Source organism: Gadus morhua, chromosome 14 (genome assembly GCF_902167405.1).
Source record: "Gadus morhua chromosome 14, gadMor3.0, whole genome shotgun sequence".
NCBI lineage: Eukaryota > Metazoa > Chordata > Actinopteri > Gadiformes > Gadidae > Gadus > Gadus morhua.
The window spans coordinates 26,722,954-26,740,694 of record NC_044061.1 but is presented as its reverse complement, the minus strand read 5'-3'; the positions used below and the strand labels follow the sequence as shown (position 1 = coordinate 26,740,694).

Below are 17,741 nucleotides of genomic sequence, written 5' to 3'. Positions count from 1 at the left end.
GGACAGCAAGATTCTATTTTAAAACATCAGACCATCAATGTTGATGTTACAGTGTACTGTGTGTGTTACCTGACCTGATGAACATGATTTTAATTAACTTCAGCAGTGGTGGAGAATCGTTAATAGACTAGTTACCTTTTGACACCATTGTGTTTCCGTCAAACATAAAAAACAGGAAGTAATGTTAGTACTGCTGAACTTTGGATTGTGCCCAAAGGAGTATTTCATCTTTTATAGCACAAATGGGCAGTGCAGATAGTTTTAAAGCTAGCCTTCCTGTGTGCGTGTGCGTGTTCCTCATTTCTATTTATCTAGTGTTATTTATTGAACTATTACAGTTTAGATCTCTAACTTTACTAACTCGGGGTACTTTATGTGTCAAAGTACCGTTTTGAATTCCGGCCGACTGACATATCTGGATTCTGATTCTAAGAGGGATCGGGCCTTCTTGCTTGTGTCCCCCCCGTCCCAGCAGTGGTTCTTGTGCAAATGGAGGCCTGTGGTTGGCTATCAATTATTGAGTGGGAGGGGCTGGTGAGACTACAGCAAGAGGGGCGGAGGCTCCATTATTCATGCGGGGCGTCTCGTTCCATTCCAAGCAGCACCAGGAATATAACGGCCTCCCAAGAACCGTCTCCCCCTCACTCTCCTCTCCTCTCCCTCCCTTTCTCACCCTCTCCTCTCCCTCCCTCCCTCACCCCCTTGTCTCCCTCCCTCTCTCCCTCTCTCTCCCTCTGTCCCTCTTTGTCTCCCTCTCCCTCCATATCATCAGTGCAGCCATCTCTGAATGCAGCTTCTATCTGTTGAACGGAGCTCAACAACACACACTTCTGCCATATTGGTTCCCTGCCATCCTTTAGCTGTCGCCGCTAATAAGCAGCTTTTGTGTGCACACACACGCACACAAACGCACTCACACCCTCCCCCTCCCCTTGTGACTGATGTGAAAGGATAAGCAGTCAGGGGGGGCGTGCTGCGGTTCTGCCCAGTGGAAGCCCCCCCCCCCCCCCATCAGTCCCACCCCCCTCTGAGCTCTCTGGATGTGCCGCTGTGATGTTGTACCACAGTCTGCCTCAGCCGGGTCAGAGGTCACCTGGAGCCTTCACATGGCATTCATGATATGAACTAGTTGATATTGATACATTGTTTATGATAGCCTGGTGAATATTGGAATCATGATTTGGGCTTATAGCTGCAGTGGGCAGCATGGCCTGCTACTTTAACCTCGTTCACCTAGCGTTAGGGAGGAGGAGGGTGACTGTGGTATTCACAGAGGGGCGGCATGTTGCTCACGAGGAGGTACAGCGGGTTGGCTGGTAACCAGAAGGTGGCGGGTGCTATCCCCGGTACCTCCTAGCTGAGTGTCGAGGCGTCCCTGAGCAAGGCACCTCAGCCTTACTGCTCCTGACGAGCTGGCTGTCACCTTGCATGGTCGACACCGCCGTCGGTGTGTGAATGTGTGCATGAATGGGTGAATGTTAGGCAATACTGTAAAGTGCTTTGAGTGGCGACTGGGTCGAACAGCCCTTTATAAATGTGTGGAGGTTCCTGCATGATGCCAGTTAGGGACCTCCTCCGGAGGGGGGCTTTGGTCTTCCTCATTTGCGAGGCTCATACATTATTCCATCGCCGCCTGCTTACCTCAGCCGTGCTGCTCAGCCTGTCCTGCGGCGCTCAAGAGAGCGCCATCTTTTCCCCCGGTCTCCGCCTCTGAAGCACGGCCAAGCTCCCAGCATGCACTGCGTTCTCCTCCCTTACTTTCCCCCTAACCACCATCGCTCTCACTCTCGCTCACCGTCTCCGTCTCTCTCTCTCTCTCATCTTCGTCTCTCGCCCTCCGCTCAGTCATTCTGTCCGCTGCTCTTCCTCAGCTCTCCCTCCTCCTCCACCGCTCTGTCACTGTCTGCGCTCATCAACCAAATTGAGTTAACAGGAACTCTCACCTGAAGCTAATGGGGGGAGAAGCACTTCAGACCAGCGCACGCACGCACGTCCACACGCACCAGCAAGCTAGCCAGCTTCCGTCTGTTCATGGACAGAGACGGATGCCCAAGCACTAGCTTGCTCTCTCTCTCTCTTTCTCTGTCTCACTGTGTCTCTGTCTATCTCGCTCTCTGATGCTCTTTCAATGGTAATGTTGAGCTGGTCTCTCAATTAAGTAATTACGGCTCCAAATAGCCTTCCTGTCTGATGGCTTTCGGGTCTGTATTATCCCTCAGTATCATTGCTGTTCTATTGGCACCGGGTCCACAGCCATCACTGAAGAGTTTAAAGGTACGTGTACGCACATTAGAGGCTCATTTAGAAACCATGGAGAGGATCACAAACGCTCATGCATATAACATAGTGCACTACGTTATTGCAGTTTGAACAAACAGGCTTCCCCGTTACGTAAGCACCTGTTCCCCAACAAGTGCATCCCCCCGGTTCATTTCTTGTGCCACAGAGGGCTTGCAGACCAAAAGTTTTTAGATCTTGCGTTTAGTGTCTGAATTTGCATCGCTCTGGTCTGCACTAGAGGATGCTGCTCTGGCAGTTTTGTTAACCGAGGTGTCTGTGGTGACTGCTGGTCAGGATGTACACTTCAGCTCAGTAGCATGAGATCCTCTTATTTCTCCTTCTCCCTTTCTATCAGGTTTGATGATACCCATCCCTTAAACAGTTATCAAATTTCCAATTCAGGTCTGACACATATTTTAATACTGGGTTTAAATACATTCCACTTCTTAACTGGTTTGAATAACTCATCTTATTATTTTTAGCTTTTGCTAACGTAAAAAACCTGATAATGCTACAGATGGCACAGTTGCTTTTTCTTGGCTGCTTACCAAAACAGTCATAAAGTACTCTGTCAAAACCATGCAACATATTTCTGTGTGCAGGTGGCTAGGATACTTGTGGTGTGTTTCAGTTTCAAAAGCCCGGCCTAGATCGTATTGATGCGTGACTCGAGTACTGCTGTTCATCTCTGTTACACTTTCATGGCTTACTTTCCATACGGAGGCCTACATCTAGATAGTTTCTGGTCTTGTTTTGGTGGGATTAAGTTAAGTAGAGAGGGTCTGCAGGATCACCTAACCTGGAGATCATAGCAGAACACTCTCCCCTTCTGAAGGGCTGATGAAATTAATCGGAAAGCCCGTAATTACAGCTACAGTGTGGAAGGGATTCACAGGCTTGTGTCAGTCCGTGTTTACCCTACTGATGGACAGAGTCTATCTCTCTCTGGGACTCCTGCACATAACCTGATAAAGAAATCCATACTGCAGCACTTATCTAACTGGTTCCACAAAATCCATACGTGAAAAATGTGTAATTCTCCTCAGTCACTGACTGTTATGAAGGCATTTATTTATGACTTTGATTATTGGATACACATGGTCAGAAACGTGCGTCAGAGGCGCCCACATTACATCATGACGGAAACGCGTTCTGTTTTGAGTTTCCTCCCCGCTGGCCGGTCTCCGTGGCGTCGCCGTCCGCCCGCGCTCTGACTCACGGCGGGCGGAGGATCAAAGACACTCAGGGGAACTTCTCCTTCTGTTGTTCTAGGGAAACAGAATGGATCCATTGTGTTTGTTTCTCTCCCTGGCGTTGGATGCCGCGGCCCTGCGTCGTGTAGCCGGCTGAACGGCATTGTGGGTCTTATGTCACCGCCCCCCATGGCTCACCTGGGGAGAAGCACGGCGTCGACGCACACAGAATAAACACTCTTCTGCTGTAGTCACACCGGTGTGTTGGTTTTAAAATAGGCAGGCTTCTGAAACCACTTCGCTCTCGTTGGGCTGTTTCCTTTGAATGAGAAACAAACAGATGCTATGCTTTCTGCTTCTGGATGTAATGCAGCCTTAGATTATAATTTTTTCTCATTTAAATACTCGTTTGCATATCTCGGTCTAAAGCATGCCACCCGTTCAACGGAGAGTATGCCACCTGCGCATGTTCAGAGACAGAAGGACCGGGTGTCAATCACGTGGGGGTCCTTGGGGGCATCTTTTTAACGTACGTTTTTTTCACCAGGAAGGAAGTGGGCATCTGTGCGCTGACGGCGTGGTGTTGAACTTCCTGCTCTCATGGGGTCAGAGGTGACACGGTGTCTGCATCCACTCGAGGGGGAAATGGGGAGACGGTAGATAACGTCAGAGCTGTAGCGTCCTCCATTCAATGGGGTTACTGTCATTTACATAATGTGACATGTGTACCCTTTCATTAGCATATCATTTCATGGAGTCATGGAGACTGAAACACACTTTCTTTATTTCTGTACCGCTCATGAACCTGACGATTCCCTGCTAATCATCTCACGCTCGGGCGCGTGCCGTCCATATGGGCAGGTGGGGTGGCAAACTCCCCGCAAATAATAATGGTAATTGTGATAATGGTAATGTCATAATGGTCGTATTCTAGGACTGTTTTTTTTAAAGATACTCTGCCTGTATCTTTCGGCATTGAAGCCTATTTATTTATTTATTTATTTCAGCAGGTATTTAAATTGTATGCCTGATTTCATACCTGATTTAAACAGCTGTTATTGAGAAATACCTGATTTCAAAAGATTTTATTGAGAGATTTGCACACATCGTCGGGCCAAGTTCCTAATCGAAGGTCTGCTTGATTGGTGACTTGTATTACTACTTTTCATGTATTTGCAATGCACTGCTAAGCCTTTTGTTAAATTGTTGTTAGATTGTTAAAATACAATTTCGAAGAAATAACTTCCCTATAATGTCGAATTTGTCCTTGACTTTGCAGAGTTGGTATTTCCATTGCACATGGGCTATTCTAATTAGCCCGACATCATATGACGAGTGTTGCGGATGGCACTTCAAAAGCATGCAGTAACATTAGGGTATTAGTTTATTTTTAATTCTTACTCACAATTAGTTTAGTTAACATGTTTTAATGTAGCTCAAAATATACATGTTAAAAATATATATAAATTGTGGGTGTGGTCATACGCCAGTAGTTTCTGCCCCACCGATATGAAGGGGCACACGCTACTGCTCACGCTTCAATCCCACCTGAGGAAGAGGAAAGGAAAGGTGTGAAGAAGGATGATGGGGAAGGTGTGAGGAAGGATGAAAGGAAAACTGAGGACTGGAGGCTGCGTTCCTCCTGCCGGCACTGCTGTGTCCTTGTGTGTTTCTCTGCATAGAAGGCCTTCTACACATGAGGTCCTTGTGTGTTTCTCTGTGTAGAAGGCCTTCTACACATGAGGAAATGCAGAGAAACACACAACTCCTGTGTTGTTGACCCTCTGAGAGCTTGTCCCCGTGGCGGCCTGCTCAGAGCGCTGCTCAGGACGTGTTGACGCCGTGTTTCCAGTGCGCGCGCGGGGAGCTGATTCTTCATATTTGCATACCCAGTAGGTCACATTTCCATATCTCCGCTGCCTGCTTTCCCTCACTGCCGCTGAAGGACAATACCAGCGCTGTGCTCGGACGCGGCCGGCTCACGGAAGGAGAAAAGAACAGCCAATGTGCCGTCTGTCCGCACCAAGCCGTCCGTCAGCTGACGCCTCCTTCATCAAAGCGCTGCTTCTCTGCCGGCGGCCGGTCCGTTTGGGCTCGCGGCCCGGGACAGCGTCATCGGTGCCCACCAGAGATTGGCGATCGGTGGGGGGGGGGAACCATGATACGGGGCATACTCTGGGGCAGCACATAGATAGTCTTATTGATCAATAAAGACATGTAACTGTAAAACCGCCAAATATGGGTGGATTATTTAAGGTATTTAGCTGACTCTTTTATCCAAAGGAACAAGTAAGTCTTGAGTGTTTAGCGGGAGGTGGGGAGCGACTCTGCGGTCCTGACATCGGCATGGAACGCAGAGTCCCTAAGAGAAATTCAAAAATAATTATTTTGTTTATTGTATGTACTGTTTGGTATGGACACACCCTGCTGCTCCTCCACATCTGAAGTTCCTAACGGAAAGATAAAGTAATTTGAATTTGAATTGAATTGAATTGAAAAAGATTTGTATGCAGTATTTGTGTTTGTTTACATATTGTTGTGTGCAATGGGGGAGTAAGTATTATGGTGTGAAGTGAAATGTACTTGGCACAACAGAGTTCTTCATTATTGCTGCAGTTCCCCCTGAATCCGATCGGTCTGAATCATCTCCGATAATTAATGTGTTAACGTGGAATTTGAAGCCCTATCTACGTCCACGGTGTATTCTTCCTCTCTGTTCGCCTCGTTGCTGTAGTGTTCTCCATGAATATAGACAGAAATGTCAAGTTGTCAGATGGTTGTCTGGTGTTATTTTCCCAGTGACATGATTGAGTTTGAATATCGACTTGTTGTCCTGCGTGTCTCGCTTGTTGTTCAGTGTTCAAAGCTGTCGGAACGTTACTACTCAAAACCGTATGCAAAAACCTGTAGGTCTGAAGGTTTCCACGATTGTATTTCTACACAGAACACGAGAGGATTGTGAGCAATGCCCTAGCAATATTATGTAGTGGAGGATACAAACTTATAAACATTTATGTTTGTTCGACATCGTGTGTGGTAGTAATAATCTAGAGGACTGGAGCCAAGTCTACAATATTACAAAACTATGATGTAATATAGTATTTCATATTAAAGTCGTAATAGAATAGCCAGTTTCTAAACACTTCTGTGTGTGACCTATATTTACTAACTATTTTCATTCATTAAGTTGAGTGGGTGTTGTCAGATCCCGTTGTGTGTGTGTGTGTGTGTGTAGGTTTGGTGTGTGAACGTTTGTATGGTGTGTGTCCCCAGTTGCAGGCCTCACCAGAAGCTCTAAAGGAAGTCAGTCACCAATGTGTCAAACACACACACGCACTGTTTTTCACACTTTCTGTCTGCGGTGTGGACGCACACCACAGCTATTTAACAAAACAGGCAATAGAACGCTTTCTACCAGGCTGCTGGCTGTTTTAGGATTAACGACATTTACTCTTTTATTTCAGTTTCGGGTCAGAGGACCCATGTTGGAAATCTACAGTAGTGTGCCTTGATGGCGTCATTCATACTGTGAGTCAAAGGAATTATCATGATGTATGGGGTGTATATCTTTTCATAGGAAATATGTTGCATGTTAATATGAGTACCCCATCTTCTAAAAGTCCACATGTATCACAAAATGTGTGTTTATTAATTGTGTGTCGCTCATCAATCCAATGTATCATCTGTCAACCATGCTATCGAATTGTTCCATATTGGATATGGAACTGAAGTTACTTCCTGTATATGCAATAGGAGTCTCTTGGTCCAATATATATGCGGTTCCTCCTGCTCGAGTACAATTTAGCTGGGGAAACAACCGGGCCATTCTATGCCTAACCCCGTTAGCTGAGACAAAAGCAGATTGATGAGAAATGACAAACCCGTGAGATTTGTTTGGTATTTTGAACCGTAAGCACTTTGCTTCCCGGCCTTCATATGTTTGCTTGACGCACCGAGCTTTGGGAATGTCATTAACTGGCACGTATTGAATGGCTGTCTGTGGCCGAGTGTGACAGCCCCTACAGTGTTGTCACTAGGGATTGTAAATTACATTTCCTCCTGGAATTCGAGCGTCTGCTGTCGTCGGTGTAGCCGAGCAGACGCACAATTTAAATAAATCAGGAGAAATAAAACTGAAGCCCGACTCGATTCCCCGTTTTGCGTGCAGTGCCGCTCTGCCGTGAGTTGGGCCCCATTCCACATGAAACGGGGCGATTAGGGGCCCCGCTGTCCCCCGAGAGGATAAGGATGCACCCTGCACCCCCAGCGGAAGGCTGGGCCAGCAGGGGCCCTTTGTAGGATCATCTGGGGCTCCTGGCCCGCGCCTCACACCTAAACACCGCCTCACCCTGAGCAGCGTTCACGTCTCCTAATCTAGTGTTTTATCTTCCTGCTCCCTTATGGGATCCCGTTATTCCCGTTATAGACTCTTTTTCGGTTTCTTTCAATATTTGATGCATCCAGACTAGGACAGGAAAGCCATCCTTTGGGGACGGTGGTCGCCATACTCGACACCGTATCCTTCTGCTCTCTAACGGTGAGGAGGGGGCTCTCAGGCAGACGCTGGAGACCTGCTTCTGGTTATTCCTGTTGATGGATTCATCCGTCGTCGTTCATGGCCATTAGGGATGTGGTTATATTGCACCTCATGTGAAAGGGTTTCTGTGTTTGGTCGATATGTCAGTAGGTCAAAGGTGAAGCTCTTGTATGGTGGTCAAATATCGCTCTTTGAATAGTCTCACTACATAACAGAAGTATTCTCATTGATCCAGATGTTGTAAACGGTAAATCTGAATGCTTTAAAGTTCAGTCCTGATCAGGGTTCTCTGATGAATCGTTCACCTTTTTGAAAATGCTGACGTATATGAACAAAGCAAAGCACAGTACCATGGCAGACTGCAGCAGAGCAGAAGATAAATGGATCTGTTTTGAGTGGAGCTGGCCACCAACATCCGGCTGAGGCTGAACTATTGGCCCTGCTAATGACCGTTATCTAGAACCACCGCGGAGTCTTTGCCGCGGCTCAGAGCGGGGCCCTGCTGAATCACAGCCCTGCCTGCTCCCTACAGCTGTTGTAGTGGTTGCCATGGCGCTGTGGCCACGCAGTCTCCCGGTGTCGTCGTGGGTACGGTGATGATAACAAAGGGAGCGGGCTGCTGGCACTGCAGTCCTGCCAGCTGTAGTAACACGTCGGGCCCATTGAGCACATCACCGTGGGTTGCAGCGCGCACTCGCGCACACACGCACGTACTCACGCAGCCACAAACGCAAGCACACGCACTCGCATACGATCACTCACGCACGCATTCACACGTCTTCGTCTTATTCTCTCACGCACATACACAATCACATACGCACTCATACATGCACATGCTCACATACGCCCTTGCATACGCACACACTCACACCCACTTTCACAATCATATACACACATACAGTAATTACGCACAAACAAACACGCGCTCAGTGGCCGAGCCATAAGCCACTTGACTGACTGCCTCAGAGTGCGGGGGAGAAGTGAGCGTAATGCAGCGGCTCTCTCCTCGCCTCCGGGGGTTTCTCCTGCCGACGAGGGACGCGATAAGAATAGCCTTCCCTGTTCCCCTCCTCCCATTGGCTGGAGCCTCGCTGTGGGCTGGTGAGCAGCATCGCCGTGGAGACGCCAACGTCCGCTCCTCCTCCTCTCCATCCTGTAAACTCCCCCCCCTCCTCCTTAACACTGCAGTGGCCTCCAGAGAGGAGGGGGGGGGTAAGCCATGTGCCAAACCATCGCCACAATCCAGTCCTGACCCGTTCTGTGGAAATCACAACGGGGTCGGTGAGAAAGTCTCTGTCCGTGACACATTCGATCTAATGATGACGGGCTGGAGGTTACGTTTGGAACGGTTGTGGGGACTTCCAGTCAGAACTGGTGTCAGCGCTGTTGCAAACATGTGTTTGATACTCATAGATGACATCAGCTGTTTTTTTGTGCTAGTTTGTGTTTTCTGCCTGGTAAAGAGACGTTCTTTGTCTCCGCCGAAGAGAGCGGTCCTAGCCGGGGCTAAATTTGGTTGTCGCGGACTCTGCAATTAGGCCCCTTCCTGTTCCCTTTGCAGGATGTGGCAGCGCTGTAAGCCGGGTCGGGGACGCGATCAGGGAAGGCCAGCGAGCCCAGGGTGCCTTAGCGAACACCAGCTATTGTTGTTGTGTTTTCAGGCATCCACACATGGAAGTCGTTTGCTCTCGGCACGCGACTGACAAATTAAATTAACATCCCCTATTGGAACGTATAAGTGCTACAAAACACTGGTGGCTTTGGAGTGGGACGAACGCAGGTCTCTAAACACGGCGACATGAAGGCTGTGATACGATCGGGGAGGCGGATCAAAGCGTGTTTACGCTGTGATTAGGGTGGAACACTTTGACCCAGAGGAAACGCTGGAATCTAAACTGTATGAGTGCATTTCGTGTCCTAATGTGAGCAGAAGTGTTCAGCCTCCAGCTTAACCTTGGCGAGAACGTCGGCCGGTGAAAGAGCAGGACCCCTCCCCCTTGATGGAGCACACTGGATCACCGTGGATTGTAATACAGGAAATGCCGCGCACACGCAATCGGAAAATGTGTGTGAGCCACTTCCCCTTTCGCTGCCTTGTGTTCTCTGTGCCTGTGGGAAGGGAGATGGGGGAGAAGATTGGTCCGCAGCCAGCAGAGAAACAGAACACAAGCATATTCTCCTACACAAAGTCTTCTTGATATGCTGCCTTGCTAAACCTTGCAGTGGGCTATATACTGCAAAATTAGAGCGGCAGGTTGTGATATTTATTTTTGATTATTTTTCCTTTATTTAACCAGGTGAAGATATTGAAATCTCTATTACAAGGGAGCCCTTGACTGCTGGCCGACACAATGCTTTCAGTATATGACCATGTGCTCACTCTGTGGGCTGTTTGTTTAGCGATAACATGACCGTTTAAATCCAAAAGTACCAGGAAGTTACCAGGAGTAAACCGCTGGGAAAAGGACACACTACTAGGAGTCATGTGGCGTTGTCGGCTAATCGTTGTTGACGTAATGTGACGTTAAGCAGTGGTTGTACGAAAGTGGTACACAAAAAGGGTCTGTCGACAACGTTGACTAGTTTTGGGCTACTAGTTTGACCTGTAGCCCGTTCCTTTGCCAGCCTTGTCATGGCAGACCTGGTTTCCAAATCGGAAGTATAGTTAAGCCATTTATCCACAATGTTACTCAAATAGTGTTATCGTCTCCCCTCCATCCCTTCATGCACTATAGTCCCACTTGAAGCCCCTTCAGGTGAAGCATGGCTCTGCGCCTCTCCCCCAATACACACGACAGCAGACCCTAGATCAGCCTCGGAGGGAGAGGCTTGTCTCTATCCAGGCTACACCGACTCCCCCTTCATACAGATACACTCCAAGGTCACCTCTCCAAAATACACCCTTCTGTTTTAGAGAGGAGGGAGAGGGGAGGGAGGAGGAGGAGGGGGGGAGAGGGGAGGGAGGAGGGGGGGGGGGGGGGGGAGGGAGGGAGGTAGCGGAGGGAGGGGAGGAGGAGGACTGGGAAGGGGAGAAGAGAATGCAGGGGGGGAGAGTGGTGAGGCAGGGGGAGGAGGGGAGATGAGGAGGAGGAGGGGGGGGGGGTAGCGGAGGCTGCTGAACACTACTGAGAGGCTCCTAGTGGAGAGCAGAGTTAAGCTCCGTCGCTGCAATGCCTGATCCTACATACTAAGAAGTGGGTCCATGTATGCTCGGCTGTTATGTTGTCCTCCTCCAGGGAAGCAAAGTGATAGTGTTTCTGATGCATCATTAGAAATGTTGCTGCTGCAGCACTAATGGACGTTTGTGAACAATCAACCCTTCTATCTGTTAATGCCTGTGCCTGCGGTGTCTCTTGGCCCCGAGCGGACTGGATCCTAACCCCCTCCTCCTTCTCTTGTGTCCCCAGCTCCCATGGTACCTGCTGACCAGTGAGCCCGAGTGTGGACGCCCCCCCCACCCTGCGTCATGTCTGGGGTCCAGGTGAGAGAGGAGGGGGGCTTCAGTCCCTCCCGTGTGTTTGTCGTCCTCGCTGGATGGAGCCATTGTGCGGCCGGCTGGGCTCACATGCTTCCGACTGCACACCGCCTGCCTTTGCATGATCTCCATTAGACACGTAACCAGACTTTATGAGGCTCTGTGTCAGTCTGGGGATTTAGCTCTTTCCCAGCCTCACTCTGTTAGACAAAGGGGCCGAACATACACACGCAAACATACATTGGGATCCAATAACAATCAGCATACCAATCTAACCAAATGAATGAAAATATGTTGTAAATATACAGTAGCACACACACACACACACACACACACACACACACACACACACACACACACACACACACACACACACACACACACACACACTCATTTACATACATAACACAGTCTGGGGGAATACTTGATTCAGATTGGCTGCAGGTTGTGCATTAACCCCTTATATACGGACACCTGCTAAGTAGTTCCAGTCAAATTGTCTGTTCAGCCTTCAAAACGAGAGGTGGTAAATTGTGAAATATTTACCACCGGTTAATATGAAGGTAATGCCGAGTCTGAGATATATATATATATATATATATATATATATATATATATATATATGCACTCACAGACTCGGCGTTGCCTTCATATTAACCGTCTCTGAGCCAAAGCCTCCGTTGCCTCCGCCTCACCTTCACACATAATTACACATTAGCATCCTAGCTGTTGCTCTTCCCCTGGGCCAATTAAAGACTCCACGGCAACAAAAAAGAGCAAGCTCTCGCTGTCGGATCAGGCCAATAGTACGGGTAACCAATGGCAACCGCCTCCCAAGGTCAGAGACGCTCCACGCTGAGGGGAGTAGAGCCCGCCTTTAAATTGAGACACATCTGTTCTCTGAAAGAGGGTGAAAATAGACCCGGGCCAGAATAAATGATTCATCTCACGTGGTACTCAAGAGGTATTTCTCACGCATTAATATATATAAATGAACGTCTTCCTATGAATTCATAAACGGTACGATTTAGATCCAACTGAGGTTAATTATGCCTAGGCCTGGGTAAAAAGATCGATTTAATCGATTTTGGATCGATTTCGTTTAAATTTCACGCTATCGATTCACAGGGCATGAGATCGATTTTTTTTTTTTTTTTTTTGTAAATATGTTGAAAAAATATGAATTTGAGGAGTTTTATAATACTTGAATATTTTATCTTAAATGTTATAATCTTTACAATGGTTATATTTATATATTTTAGGAAGATGGAGGCAGTTTTGTTTATAGTTGCCTGGATTGTCATTAATGTAGCCTACAAAATAAAAACATGTCTTTTGCAGTGTGTTGCATGGAGATCATTTCATTAATATAATGAATTAGGCAGGCCATCACGTTGAATAGAATGTCAAATCTTGCTAAGGATGTTAATTAACAGTCACAACTACAAGATTTTAGTCACAATTAATGATTTTAGTGATGAATTAATGATGATAGCCTATAAAGAATATTTCCTTACAACTTAAGAAAATTATCATTCAATCAAGGAGCAGATGGAACCGATTCGGATTGAATCGAATCGAATCGTGATTAATTGATTTAAAGCCTTCAGAATCAAAATCGAATCGATTCAGGAACTTGGCCATGATACCCAGCCCTAATTATGCCTCTGTGTGGTTAAAGGCTACGTAATATGAAAGATAATTTTATTCTTTTACTATACTCATCATATTTGACACTATGAACCGTCCCTGTATGATTTGTTCATGTGTGTAACATAGTGCTTCTAAACAAAGCGAAACAATATGCATCCATGTATCGCCCACCTGAATGGAAACCCTGTTCAGGAAGGCCCACATGCTCGGCCCCTCAGAGCCCCGTGCTGACGTCTGTCTGGTGACGTCTGTCTGGTGTTCCCCTCAGGTGCCGTGGTCCACTGGCACAGAGTGTGTAGCTAAGTACAACTTCCAGGCCACCAACGAACAGGACCTCCCCTTCGCCAAGGGAGACGTGCTGACCATCATCGGAGTCACCAGGGTGAGCGAGGCCCATTCACACGCGCAGATTTCACCCACGCAGATTTCACCCTCGCATAGACCCCGGTCAGACCCTCTCCCTGGTCCCTGGAGAGACCGGGGTGCCAGCTAGAGAGCGAACTGTTTACTGATTTACTGTAGTCAGAGAAAACCCTTCTCCAAAGTGACTTCCAGGGAAATCAGGCACAGTAGTAGTTAGTTATTTAGTTAGTTAGTTTGTTAGTAGGGGTAAGTAGGTGATAGGCATTGCTCGAGGATACTTGCTAGTAGACTGGCGAAACTGTGGATTGAAGCAATACTCTTTGCCTGATAGTCGGCTGTAACCCTATGTTTGAGCAAATACCCGCCAGTGCAGTGTAAGTGCAAGTTTAGCTACAGCTAAAAGTGTGTGGCTCTGTCTCACTGTTTCTCTCGGTCTATCTCTCCGTCCCTCTCTCTGTCTCTCTCTCTCTCTCTCTCTCTCCAGGATCCGAACTGGTACCGAGCGAGGAACACGGGGGCCAGAGAGGGCACCATCCCGGCCAACTATGTCCAGAAGAGAGAAGGCGTGAAGTCAGGAGGAAAGCTCAGCCTCATGCCGTGAGTTCCCCTGAACCCTGACCCCCACTCTCCTGGCCTCAAAGCCAATCCCAGCTGATTACCAGACCTGCCACCTTTGTTATCTCCTCTAGCCTTCAGGGCTCGGTCCTCTAGTGGGGATGGTGGCTGGGCTGGGTGGGGTTTCCCTGCCCGCTCTGTGTGGGCAGCAGGTGGACTCAAAGGGGGAACTGTAACGACAGGCTTGTGTGAAGGAACCCAAACAGGAAGTGGGAGGGCAGAGTGGTGCAGCTGTGTAACCCTCGCCCTCGTTTCACATCTCCACCAGAGATGGTTGCCACGAAGCTTCTTCTAAAGCTCCGAGCTACATGTTGGAAGGTGACCTATGAGGGGGGTGGGGAGGTCCTCTGAAAGTAGGTCAATGCAGAATGTGACCAAATGTTAAAGTGTTTACCGACTCGACTGCTAGTGACTATTGGGGTAATTTATATTAATGTCATTTAGTCTGATTAGATCTAGAGAGGGATCCGCTTTCTGTTGATTTAACGGACTCTGCCAGGAGAACACTGAAGCTATCTGGTGATGGATGGTCGATTCCCGTTCAAGACACTCGGTCCAATAGTACACGGGTCAGGCAACGTGTCGTCATGGCAGCCCACTCCCTGCCCAGGAACCAGCATAGCAAGTGAGTCGTCTCCTGATCATCAAACCCCCGCAGCTGACGTCAGCGCATAGCCGGCCGGTGGTTCCATGGCGGTAGGGGTCAGCGGGGGTCACGGGCCCTGCAGTCACTGCTATTCGCCCGCGGACTGGGTAATGAATTGCTAGCAGATGTGTCTGGGAAGGACCTCTCCCTTTACACGGCCTTACATAATGGCAACAGAGGGGCTCTGTGTGCAGACGGACGCACACTCCCCTCATCTCTCTGGTGCTTCCTGGATATCTCTTATTTCATTAAGCTGCTCTCTATCGCCTCCCTGTGGCGGGGACATCGGGCTTATGGGCGGAGGTTGGCGGGGGTGTAAGGGACAGAATGACAGCGCCCCCATGGTAGGTCTGGTTCGGTCTCTGGCGTCGCAGACGGTATCCTCGTCCAGTGCCCACTGGGTTGTGTTCCGAGCTGTGAACACGGTGTATCTGATTTGATCCGTGGGGATTTGAGTGGATCATGTGAAAGTGAGCGATCCCACGAGCCAGCTGGGTGCCGGCCCGGCGAGGGGGGAGCAGAAACATGTCGGGTCGGGTGGGGTGGGGTGGGGGGGGGGGGGGGGGGGGCTGTGATTATGTCATCGTCGCGGGTTTGCGCTCCGCTTGTGGGGAACTGAGAAACTGAACATATGTAAATGTGCTGTGTTTTGATGTAAAGGTGAACTGGGGGAAATGGCTGTGCAAAAGAGGAAGTTCATGCCCGAGTGGTGACTCAGAAGGCTGGCACTCAAACATTCATCAGTAGCTACGGGCGATGGCTGGGTGTGGTGTGGTGCTGCTGGCGGCGGAGACCAGGGTCATGGTTTACCTTGTAGCATTGGAGGTAGCAGTGAGCCCCAACGTTCTTGGGCCCCCGCACTTGGGCCCCCGGCTTGGGGCTCACGCTCTGCTCCTCTCTGCTCCTCTCTGCACCGCTCTGTCTCTACAGGGCAGAGGAGGAGGAGGAGGAGGAAGAGGAAGCCGGGGAGAATCAATAAGGGGAGTTAATTAGCGCCCACTGGCCAGCCGGCCTGTCAGATGGCCCCCCGTGGGCATGTCTGCCACCGTCTGACCCACGCTGCTGCTGGGGGGCCTGGGTAGCGGGGCCGGTTCACACGTGCTCTCCTCCTCTCGGTGGTCCTTTGATCTCCTCTGCCGGTGGCTCTGGCCTGTGGGGGGGAGGGGGCCCTCATATTGGATGTGAAGCCAAAACGTTTGAAATGTATATTTAGTAACGTTGGGGATACATATATTATGCATACGGGAAGGAACAAAATGGCAGCTAAAAATATGAGCAAAGGTCAACGTCTAATTCAGGGGAAGAGAGGTGTAACGCGATGTGTGTGGTCAGCGTTCCCAGAAAGCCTTCCACTAATACCCGGTACCGATGGCTGCGGCCCCTCAGGCCACATCACACTGTGATGTTCGCTGCTGATTGCGCTGCGTGGCACTGGTGCAGTCGTCTCGCTCGGCTGATATTGCAATACATAAATCACCTGGTGTGTCCGGTCCCGCCCGGGGTGATTCGGAGGTCCGTGGGGGTCCGGGGGGCTCCCTGCTGCTGCAGAGGGAGTGTGGGTCTAGACTGCTTTCAAAGCAACCTTGAGAAAAGGATATTCAGCGATAATTTCAGAGCTCCCACCAGACGTCAAACATGGCGACCTTCATCGAAACGGGGATGAAATCCTTAAGAAATCTCTGTTGACGTTTGAACGCAAGATTTGATGTGTGATCATAGGGTTACTTCATGCTTGTACGATATATATATATATATATATATTTCATTTATTTAATACATTTATTTATACCTGATCATGGCAATATGAAGTGGAGTTTTACAGAGGAGATTAGATTGCGAATGTTATTGTCCTTTCTTCTTCTTATGTTTCCAAAAGAAGCATAAATTGCTGCTGTGTCTGAGCCTAGCTCCCAGCCGCTACGATGGGGTTAGCCTCGCTCCCAGCCGCTACGGTGGGGTTAGCCTAGCTCTGAGTGTCCTGCCAAACGAGCCCACCGCCGTGTTCCTGTTCGCTTCCTGTTATGGCAGGATAACAGGAAGGGGGAAGCCCCCCCCCCCGACACATCCCCAGGCTACCTGCCACCTCCTAGGGGGGGGCTTCACCTCTCCTCTCTGAGACGTGTGCGGGGCTCAGTAGCATTTCTGGCAGAAACTCAAACCTTGGATCCAGGACAACCGAGAACTGGGTTAGCAGTGTTGGTCAGTAGTAGTGTTGGCTCAACAGTACACGGACAGGGACACGCTAGTGCCGACCTGGGGTTCAGACTTGTGTTCTTATTCCTTCTCCTCTTCTTCCTCCTCCTCTTCCACCCTCTCATCCTTCTTCTTCCTTCCCCACTCTTCCTTCGACCTCCTCCCTCCTCTCCTCTCCTCCTCTCCTCTCCTCTCCTCTCCTCTCCTCTGTCTCCTCCTCTGTCTTCTCCTGCTCATCCTCGCCCTCCTTCCTCCTCCTCTTCCTCCTCCTCCTCTGTCTCCTCCTGCTCCTCCTCCTCCTCCTCCTCTTCCTCCCCAGGTGGTTCCATGGTAAAATCACGAGGGAGCAGGCTGAGCGGCTCTTGTACCCCCCGGAGACGGGCCTGTTCCTGGTGAGGGAGAGCACCAACTACCCGGGCGACTACACCCTCTGCGTCAGCTGCGACAGCAAGGTGGAGCACTACCGCATCATCTACCACAAGGGCAAGCTCAGCATCGACGAGGAGGAGTTCTTTGGCAACCTCATGCAGCTCGTGGAGGTGAGAGACGGAGTCGAGACTGGCCGGCCCCGAAGCCAGCTTTATCCGGTTATGTCTGTCGGTGCCAAATCCCATCCATTCCCTCATTCATTCCTTCACTCACTCATTCATCCAATCATTCACCCGTTTTGTGATTTGTTATTTCCGTCAGGAGCTAAATCCGCCATCGTTTTTTTATTCAGGGTTACGGTGATCTTGTTTTTTATGATTCTTTTATGCAGACTTTGCAGACACTTCTAATCTGATT

The 17,741-nt window shown here is 49.3% G+C and overlaps 1 protein-coding gene across 2 annotated transcripts in view; it reads left to right on the top strand.

Annotated features, from left to right (window-relative positions):
• cskl (c-src tyrosine kinase-like) overlaps positions 1-17,741 on the top strand; it is a 38,280-nt gene that overhangs the window by 9,182 nt on the left and 11,357 nt on the right. The window contains exons 2-5 of one of the 2 annotated variants that reach the window (XM_030376773.1): positions 11,418-11,491; positions 13,407-13,520; positions 13,986-14,098; positions 17,275-17,494. In XM_030376773.1, the coding sequence (XP_030232633.1) occupies positions 11,477-11,491; positions 13,407-13,520; positions 13,986-14,098; positions 17,275-17,494 (462 nt within the window). In that variant the 5' untranslated portion in view covers positions 11,418-11,476. Of the gene's footprint in view, positions 1-11,417; positions 11,492-13,406; positions 13,521-13,985; positions 14,099-14,329; positions 14,742-17,274; positions 17,495-17,741 lie in introns of those variants that run through there. The other variant, XM_030376774.1, reaches the window with a different exon arrangement.